The sequence below is a fragment of the Solanum lycopersicum genome, chromosome 3, assembly GCF_036512215.1.
Source record: "Solanum lycopersicum chromosome 3, SLM_r2.1".
Classification (NCBI taxonomy): Eukaryota; Viridiplantae; Streptophyta; class Magnoliopsida; order Solanales; family Solanaceae; genus Solanum; species Solanum lycopersicum.
Window position 1 is genome coordinate 58,475,146 of NC_090802.1, and position 10,256 is coordinate 58,485,401.

General features: G+C 34.6%; 2 protein-coding genes across 4 annotated transcripts; one reads left to right on the top strand and one right to left on the bottom strand.

The window, feature by feature from the left end:
* The first annotated feature begins 476 nt into the window (after positions 1 to 476).
* LOC101243879 (uncharacterized) lies at positions 477 to 6,448 on the top strand. Its single transcript, XM_004236303.5, has 8 exons — positions 477 to 1,452; positions 3,573 to 3,743; positions 3,925 to 4,023; positions 4,116 to 4,214; positions 4,302 to 4,376; positions 4,620 to 4,709; positions 4,819 to 5,163; positions 5,961 to 6,448. Exons 1-8 carry the CDS (start codon positions 925 to 927, stop codon positions 6,234 to 6,236), a joined length of 1,683 nt encoding a protein of 560 aa, XP_004236351.2. The 5' UTR covers positions 477 to 924; the 3' UTR covers positions 6,237 to 6,448.
* Positions 6,449 to 6,502: 54 nt separating this feature from the next.
* On the bottom strand, positions 6,503 to 9,139 carry LOC101268857 (lysine histidine transporter 2-like). Of its 3 annotated transcripts, none has more exons than XM_004236302.5 (7): positions 8,899 to 9,137; positions 8,440 to 8,823; positions 7,453 to 7,846; positions 7,273 to 7,378; positions 7,099 to 7,190; positions 6,942 to 7,010; positions 6,503 to 6,833 (listed from the first exon to the last, which is right to left on the bottom strand). In XM_004236302.5, exons 1-7 carry the CDS (start codon positions 9,075 to 9,077, stop codon positions 6,735 to 6,737), a joined length of 1,323 nt encoding a protein of 440 aa, XP_004236350.2. In that variant the 5' UTR covers positions 9,078 to 9,137; the 3' UTR covers positions 6,503 to 6,734. The 3 variants fall into 3 exon arrangements, with proteins under 3 accessions (XP_004236350.2, XP_069151324.1, XP_069151325.1); XM_069295223.1 differs by having other exon boundaries at positions 8,903 to 9,035; XM_069295224.1 differs by lacking the exons at positions 6,503 to 6,833; positions 6,942 to 7,010 and having other exon boundaries at positions 7,277 to 7,378; positions 8,899 to 9,139.
* Positions 9,140 to 10,256: the final 1,117 nt, after the last annotated feature.

Here is a 10,256-nt window from a genome sequence, read left to right on the forward strand (position 1 = left end):
GAGCTTTAACAACTACTAGTAGAAAAGCAGTTGCGTGGTAGGTGAGCCTGTTTGTATGGCTTATTTTAAGCCCGTTCTGGAGTGTTTCGATAAAATAAAAAAATGCTTATAAATACTTGTTTTCAAGTCGAAATAATAAAAATAAGTCAAAGGACTTCAGCTACCAGCCTTACCGATACTCTTTTATTTAGCTGGTTTTCCTTCTTGTGGCAGGACTTAAATGCACACACTATTTGTCCATTTAAATTTCGAATTTGAAAGTGGGGAATACGATACCTCAATTGGACAAGAAACAGTAGAAAAAGACAAGAAATCTCTTGAAATAAATTTCCACAGGTGGCTGATGAATCCATTTCCATTTCAAATTTTGAAAATGAGGACATTTATTTTTCCTGTTGGCACAATAATTGTTCTTAGCACTCTGATTTCAAATGGCCTTTGTCTTATAAAAATAGCTGTACCACCAAATGACTATTGTCTTCGTTCAAACTATATAATATTAATATACCTCTATATTTAATTTGTCAAATCTCACAATTGCATTAACAAATGAAGATGAATAAACGTGGGATAATAATATGAGATGAAATCGCAAGGATGACTAAGTTGGTACGTTGCTTGGGCTGCGGATTTTCCTTTCATTATTGTGAATTAAAAAATAATTGTGATACAAATTTGATACAGTATTTTTAATGTGGACTAATAGGTCATTAAACTCATCCATTTTCAAAATTTCTCCAATTTCGATACCTCCGCCAAATCGTTTCTTCATTCTTCACAATCATATAAATACACTCTCTCTCTGAGCTGTTTCATCAATATACCATTTAACGCCATTCTCCAAAAAACCCTATAGGATAACACTCCATTATTAAACAAATCATATTTTATACCCAAAATCAATTTTTGAATGGCTCTTCACTGATGGCGTCATCGGCGTTCAAATCGACGACTCGGAGGACTACCTTAGGTGGAAGTTCCGCCGGAGCTGATGACTCCTCCGGTAGCTCTGGTATCAAACCTCATCGCCGTTCTAGGAGTCTCAGCCGAGTTGCTCACGGGCCGCGGCGCTATGAGGAGCCTCTACAGGTTGACTTAGGCTACAATGCTGCTCCGCGTGGGAAGTTTGTTAATACGAGTAGAGGATCGGGAGTTCCTGAAATCAGCCTTGATGATCTGGCGATAGAGTTCTTCTCTCAGGAGGAGGAGAAAGAAAATAGTGACCGTGGTCGGTCAGAAAGGCGTGCGTCGGGGATTGGGCATTGGGCGAGTGAAACGGCGTCGTCCAGGAGACGTGGTAGGTCGGTTTCCAGGCAGGGTTCGAAGACCTCTGCTGCTGATCGGAAAAGCGTTGCTGCTGATCGTTCCCGGAGTAACCTAGCTAAGTCAGATGCCACTTCGAGGAGGAGGAGGTCGGTTTCTGTTGTTCGATATCAGATGAGTGACTCGGAGGTGAAACTTCTCTATCCTTTCCTTCTTTTTGTTTGACTAGGGAGTAGAACTGGAGCATGGTAGCTGATTTGGGTAGAAGGTTAGTGGTTAGTCGAGCTTTGTTCATGTAGTTTATCATCTATTGTGTACTACGTTTTGAGTGGTCTATTATGTTGTCAATATTACTGCTCCTTGCATGTATGCTTTGCACTGCTTTCCGACTAGTTTTCATGTTTTTTTCTTTGTTTTTCCTTTCCATTACTGCTTTGATTTGCTTTCGGAAACAGCCTAGGAGTACGATCTGCTTACACTCTACCCTCCCCACTCCCCACTTTGTGGAATTTCACAGGGTATGTATTTTATCTTGACTACTGAACTTTGCTTGATATAATCTTTGGGAATGAACATTTTAATGGAATTCACCAAAGAGACTACTAAACTTGGAGCACTTTAACTTTGGAAACTGTCTGTGTGGATATTTTTCACTTTTCTTCCCTTTATTTTAGTTTGTGTGTGTTGTAGGTAGGTGGGGGAGCGGAGAAAGGGATGAAATTGAATTTAGCTCCAGTTGACTATGCAGTACACAGATCTTCTTTTACAGATCAAAAGAAAGAAAATGTAATAGAAATCTGTAAAAGCAAAATATATGAAACCTAATTGGCCGTGACGTCAGAAAGTAGATATCTTTTTTGGTTGTTAATTCCAAGCATAAGTGTCCTTTTTCACCAAAACTACTTTGATTGTTTACATTCTACCGGTAAAACTAAAATAAATGTCACTCATGTACATCTAATGATAAAGATAGCCTTAGCGAATTCCTTATGTATGACACATAAATTGCCTTGTATCATGAAAGAGAAAGCGTGCATGAAATCCTAGACAAGAAACTAACTAATGGAAGTTTAAGTGCTCAGAATAATTTTAAAAAAATCAGTTTGAGTAGGCAGGCCTTCATTTACTATGTCTATATTGGTACATTATACCCTATTTTGTGGGAAAAAATCTTCAAAGGTAATGGTTACACCCATTAATTTGTTATTTTGTTTTTTCTTAAAACTCAGATGTGTGCATAACTGAGTAAGTTTGAAAATTTGTGAGGGTAATGTTTTCTTCCAGAAACTTTGAACCTTTCATAACTTTCCTTGAGTAGTTGGAATTCCAAGTGCTTTGGAAGGTAGAACTAGCTAAAACAAAAGAATAAATGCTTGACTTCTAGAAATACATTACCCTTGCGGTGGTGCATCTATCTAATGTTATTCTGTCACCTTAAGAATTGTTTTGTTGGTTACTGGGTTCCTAGTAGAGACAAAAAAAAGTCGGGAGATCACTTTTAGTCTGTTAAGTCTTGGTGAACTGAATTATCCGTTACATGTGCCGATGGATCAGTCAACATGTGCTCAAGCTGATTTGTCTATCTATCACTGTCATAAGAGAAGTGTTTTCCTCCTGCCCTGACTTCAGTGTTGTTTGTTCTGATGTAAGTGCTGTCGGGTGGATTATCAGTGACTCAGCATTTGGGTCAGTTTTTTTACCTAAAAGAATTAGTGGGATGTTTCAGTTGGTTTAAATGTTGGAACTGGTTTGCAATTATATACGTGGTTGCTGAAAGTTGTACCAATCCAATTGGATCAGAAGAGAATAAAGGTGAAACTATATGTGGTGTGTAACATTCCCAGTCTTTTAGTCTTATACCGCAGAATTATAACTATTTTTGAGGCTTTAAGAATTGCACTAATTGATGATGTCGTCCTCCTTAAATAATTTCTGTTCAATGTTCGAGGACAAGCTGACTCTGACATAATTAATTCTCCGAAAAATCTCACCTCAATTTAAATGTCCTAGTTCTTTCTTTTATCAACAAAAGGTATTTATTTCTGAACAGTGATGGGGCATACTACAATATGATATGGTAATTTCAATACTGATTGTGAAAACACACTAGAGGGACATACAAACTTATGGCACATCTACATGTTATATGGGTGTATGTCCATAAAATTGGGTTGTTTAAATATTCATTATAATATGAGTTCTTAAAATCACTGTCTAAAAAGAAGATATATGAGAAAACCATAGGTATCAGCAAATAAATGTGCAGTGGGGGCACTTTTTGATCAAGAGATTTCTTTATTGTATGGCAGAGTGATGCAGATCATTTTCGAAACTCCAACAGCCAAGTTGACATCAAGAAGCGTCAGAGCAATAGAATCAGTGACATTCCATCATCAATGAAGCCAACAGCTGTAAATAATCCGAAATTAAGGAGATCTTTTAGCCAAAAAGACATGTCTCTGTTACATGATGGCTACTCTGTAAGCCGACAATTTTAATAGCTTCTCTTTGAATCGTTGAGAACTTATTGGGTTCATGTATCATTTCTCACAGAAAAATTGCAGTTGCTCTTGCCCTTTGTTCTTATGCTGTTCTGCTTTTTGTGTCTCTACATTCCTTCTTGCAATGTTACTAATTTATGCACTTCTTTATTCATATTAGAGTCACTCTTCTGCCTTGACTGACGATGACACAAAGGATGCTCTTATCTGTAAAAATGGCATCGAGAAAACCATTCGAGCAGTTTATGCACAGAAAAAGGTTTACTTTGTTTATCTGTCAAAGTAGCATGCACTGACTTTTTCCTATGTTTTATCAATTGTCTTTTTCTGAAATATATTATTGTTCTTCAGGGTGAGCATCCAAATGGGGATTTGAATGGTGAACTGTATGAAGCAATGAGAAAAGAACTCAGGCATGCTGTTGAAGAAATCAAAACTGAACTTGAACAAGTGTGTGGTTTATTTGTTCCATCAAATAAGAAAATTAATCCTCCCAGAGTTTATGACTCGCTTACTATTTCATGTTGACTAATGCAGACCATGGGGAAGAAAACTACTGGCTCCAAGTCAGGTCATGTGGCCAGAAAGAGTTATGCGACAAAAATGGAGCAGGTAAGTTTTCTCCATTCTTTCATTTTCCTGTTTTCCACACACGGTGTCGAGATCTTCTTTGTCAAACTATGTTATGCTGTCTTTTTCCAGTCTAATATTTTGTCTCTTTTTGCACACTGGTTCTGATTTTTCTTTGGCCGTAAGTATGTTATGTGATTGTAATCCTCAGAAAATGAATGTCTTAACTTTCTTTGATATTAAAGTCAGAAGTGTATGCAATATCTGCTTGATGAAATTATGCAGGAAGACCAAAGAGGTAGGGATCGGCGGATTGTCAAAGAACTTCCTGATACAACAAGTTCTGCTGCTGGGCAGAAACAACCACGTAGAAAGGTCTCTCTCTTTTTTGGTTGAACGATCAATTTCCGACTTTCTTGATTATCTGTTATTCACCTCTGTAGTAGTTTCCTTTATTACTAGTTTTTTTTTTACAAATTTCCAGAGAAGCAATGATAGAAACAGGACATCAACACAACTGAATGATGAGGCAGAGAAGTTTTTTGTGGATTTCATTGCAAATATAGAAGACACGGATTTTTCTTCATTTGATGGAGAAAGAAGTGATGCAAGTTCCACATTAGGAGGAATAGCTAAGCCAAGGGACAGTATTACTTATGGGGAAGCAGTTAATCAAAGTCCAGCAGGATCTAATTGTCATCCTGTTGGAACCGACGGGGTTATCTTCCCCTGGTTGCAATGGGAGACAAGCAATGATGGTTCTTTCACTCCCATAAAAGAAGTGGAAACTCCTGTTAGTAGGAAACCTTCAATATGTGATGCAAGACAGGTGAAATGATACTTTGTTTTCCTCCTAATAAATTAAATTCTGCATGCTTGTGTCGTGACATATAAAAAGTTGGCATAACACATGTATACCCTCCAACTTTGGATGTGCACAAATAGGCACTTAAAATTGTATAAAGTTGAACAAGTTGACACATAAGTCCTATGTGGCACAATACACATAAGACACCACTTAATATGCAAATTGTCATGTAGGATGCCACATAGGACATGTGTGTCTGTTTGTACAATGTTATACAAGTTTAAGTGTCTACTTGTGCACACTCAAAGTTGGAGGACATAAAAATAAAATGAGGCAAAGTTAAAGGACATATTTATGTATTATGCCTAAAAAGTTAGTTGCTGCTTTCGGCATAATATACTAGCAAGCGTGCTCTTGATTGGATAACGTCCTCCACGGTACTTGTAGGTTTAGCTAAATTTTCCAGATGATCAAATACTTTTTAGGAATTACGAAATTATGTTAGTGGTCGAACTAGGAGGTATGTTTGGCTCACTCTGGGCCGTAAGTACCTATCATTTCGCCTATTTGGATATTATCTTGCTTCCACTTCTTCGTTGAGAAGATCTTGAAAATCTCTACATGCTAAAATGCTAGTAAATAAACACATTCCTTTACTAAATTGCATGAGTTGCTTTCCATGCCGTGCCATTTGTTTTGCATTTACACGTTCACTTTAGTAGTGTGCTAGCCATATAATTCGTACTTTCCTCTAGTAGTAAATCTCATTCTCTTCCCAGACATCTATTGTAACTTGGCCCTAACTTTGCTTCTTGTAGGACATCACCTCCCCTCAGAATGACCATAGTTATTCCATGAGCAGCCATGGGAGTTGGAGCCCAGCAATTCTGCAGAGTCAACAGAAGAATAGAACAATGTATACGATTGAAGATAGTCGAAACATATCAGGAGAACTTGAAAGTTGCCAAAGTTCAGGATTCGACATGGCTGAATACAACAAGCTTAAACGAAGTGAAGAGCTGTTGTTTGAAAGGTATCGAGAACGGAATAGAATTAGTTCAGGTGGTCTTTTACTTTGTGGTCATTTTCGCTAGCTACATTATATTGCTGATACTCATTTGAGCTGGTAAAGTACATAAGTCAAGTTATTTAGGAGTAGCAAAAATTTATCATATAGTGAGTCTTGGAAGTTAGACTTCACTTCATCTTGGATTTTGGGTTGTTAATGAATTGGTTCGGTCATATTTGCCCTCGTAGTTATATTTTGTTCAAATATAAGGATATACATTTACCCTCTTAGATATAATTTTTCTTAGTTGTTTTCATCACGTATTTATATATATGCAGATGCAAAATTATTGAGATGGTTTATACCTTCTTCTAAAGTTGATAAGTTTCAACTCTAGAGATGAAAATTATCATATATACTTGATAAAACCAAATAGACATCTACAAATGGAAGCTTATTAAAATAAGCTCCAAATATCAATCATTTTTTCACTATGGTTTGACACTAATACAGCAGTAAAACTAACATAGCTAGGTAGACATTTAAAATATCGTCTGTCTGAGTAATACTAAAAATCCTACATTCAAGAAAAGAACTTGTAACCCTTGGCTTGCAGTATGATCTGTCTCAATGCACCAATGGGAGCTAAAATCATCAGAACAACACCAAGTATGATGCATATCTGGGTTTAAAAAAAAAAACGAAAACAATTAGAAATAGTATTAGCAATACAACCAAGAAAGTACGTCAATTTCTCATTAATGTTTGCAACTTTTTTTAACAAACGTACCCAATTTATGAACCAAGACAACCCAAATCTTTTAGGTTTACATAAGATTAGCCATATTATACAAGGAAGCTGCAACAACAAGAGAAAAATGCATGTCAATATTTGGTTTTGTAGTCTGTTACAAATACATCTAATTTTAGTTAATATAATGACTTACAAAGTAGGTAGTAGGAGCAAATGCAAATCCTCCAAAAAAACCAAGTAATCCACCAAAGAATGGGAATGATATTGCAAGGAACATTGTTAGGGCTGAGCCAACACACAAGATAACAACACAAGTTATGCCTCTGGAACACATATTAATCAACATAAAAGTACTGGAATGACATACCAACATAACCAGTCCGAACAATTACTCGTAATGTTTTAGTTGGATTGAAATTTCTTTGCTTCACTAAGTAAGATTCTATCATGTCAAACACACCCATAGCAAACACCTAAAAAAAAGAAAAGAATAGTGTATCAGTCTATCAGATCATTGAAGTTTGAATGACTTCAAAAAAGTTTAAACCTGATAGCTTCCAATAACATGAATGACAACAAAGGCATTAGCCATGATAATAAGCCAAGCAGGTTTTCGTAGGGATATCAAGATGTTGTCCTCCACACCATTTCCAAAAACTCTGTACCCAACAAAAGCTACTGGAAAGTAACACGTAGCCACAACAATGTACGCGATAACGACTCCTCTCCACATAGGTTTCTTGGATGGTTTTTCAGGAGTTGAAGGCATTGTAGCTTGAATTTCCAAGACAACATTGTGGCCAGCAAATGCAAATGCAATATCCCCTAAAGCACTTAAGGAACCAAACACTCTTCCTGTACTTGTTGAAGCCCTTGGACTATAATCAACCTCTGGAGATATTCCTTTGTGTAATGATGCTCCCCAACCTATGGTCGAATAACTACACAATGAAAAATAATAATTGATCTTCGTAAGGACTGCGTACACTCTATCCTCTCCAGACCCTCAATGTTGTTTTGCATTGATTTTAGTAATTATATTATTTAATGTTGATGGTGGTCACAGGAGTGGTTCAAGCATATTAATGGTCTTGAGCAAAAATCAAAGGTCTTAAACTTGAATTGTTAATAACTTTTATATAATTGATTTCTTCTAGTTTTCAATTGATAATATAATCATTCTTATTTTTAAATTATTTTTCATGAGATATAGTATCCCAAATATGTCAAATTTTTTCTAATATTTCTTCATTTTTCATGAAAAATTTACTTTTTCTACAAATAGTATTCAATATTTGTTAAAAAATAATAACTAATAACCTATTATTATTAAAAATGAGATTTTAAATTTGGGGGCCTAATGCAATTGTCTTTTTTTTTTTAACACTGTTGATCCACTCCTGATGGTCGATTGAAAACAGTCTCTCTAAGGCTGTGTATACACCGTCCTTGCCAAACCCCACTTGTGACATTACATGTATGCTAAGATGCATATGAAATATAGAAAAAACGAGACAAACAAATTAAGACGTACCTGAGAGACATGACAGCAGCAAGGAATGAGATAAAAGTGATGGAGTTGAAATTGGGACAAAAAGAAAGGAAAAACTGAACAGAACCAAACATTAAGATGAAATAGCTAGTCCTCAAAGGGTGGCAATTAGGACAACAAGTCTGATAAATCTTCTCTAGTGATTTGCCACCAGTGACCATGTAAACTATATTAACTCCAACTTCAACTAATAGTTGTTGAGGAACCACAATCCATAGCCCAAGTTTTTCTCCAAATGCCTCTTGACCCAATTCATGGTATCTGTCAAATCTTTTACCTGCTACCATCTCATGCATTTGCACCATTTGCCATAATGTGTACAATGTTATCACCCATGCTAATACCATCACTGTCACTCCAACACCCCTGTTGATTAGAGATTCAAAAAAGGTGACTTGGAATATCATAACTCAATTTTAAGTCAGTTAAATAGATACGTACCAACCTAATTGGGACATTGCATAGGGGAGCCCAAGAACACCGGCACCAACCATAGCAGTAACATTATGAAAAGCGGAATAATACCACTTTGCATTTCTCGATGATGCGATGGGTAACCAATTGTTTATAATATTTTCTTTACTTAATTCTATATTATTATTCTTATTATTATTCACCATTTCTGTCAATACTAATTAATTGATCTGAAAAATTTCTTATACTTACTAATAATTTTGTTTTCTATATGGGAAAAAGACTAAAGAGCAAGAGCGTGTGAAAATTAAAAGGAAAAAAAAAAGAGTGTGTTTCTTTTTAATTAGAATTCTAACTTGATTATCATATTTGCATGACCTTTTTGTGTTTCTGGTTTATTGGTATTAATATAATAAATTATAAAATAAAATATATTGAAGTGTTTGTGTTCTATCAAATGTCTACCGCTTTTAATTATATAGTTTATATGCATTAGAATGAATAGGAAACTAAGCAAATACTGAAATAGCCATGCAAACAAAATAATTATATATATAATTATATATATATATATATATATATATATATATATATATATATATATATTTACATTCATATTCTACTAAATAATTATACTATATATCTCTAACTAATTTCGCTTAACTGATACTAAATAAGTATCATATATTCTATTGATATCATTAAAATTGATAATTTAACTTAACTAATAATAAATCAATAATTTCGCTTGAATTAATATGATTAGTGCATGTATTTTCTTCGTCCACAATTAATTGTCATATTTTTTTATTTTTAGAGTCAAATTATAAAAACTTTTACTAACATTTTTGGATATATGTTTTCATTACATTGATATATACAAAATTGCAATGTATAGTACTTTTTGTATAGTTTTTGAATATCTAAATTTTTTGTTTAAAAATTCAATTATTATAATCTAATTTAACTTTGAAAAATAAGTCAAACTAACTTTAAAAAAATGCAACATGACAAATAAAGTGGACGGAGGGAGTACTATTTTTAAGAAACTAAGAGTCTGTTTGGATTCACTTTTGACTTATGATTTATAAGCCCAAAACCCATAAGTTACGATTTCTAACTTATAATTTTGACTTTTTTATTTTATTTTGATTTTAAAATAAGTGCTTATAAACACTTTTTAACTTTATCCAGACACTTCAAAACTACTTAAAAACTAATTTGGCTTAAAAACAGTTAACATAAGCGTTTGGATTGACTTTTGACTTATAAGCCATAAATTAGAATTTCTAAGAACCTGTTTGGATGGACTTAAAAGCTGGTCAAACTGACTTAAAAGTCAGTTTGTGACTTATTAAAGTGTTTGACAATTATCAAAGTGACTT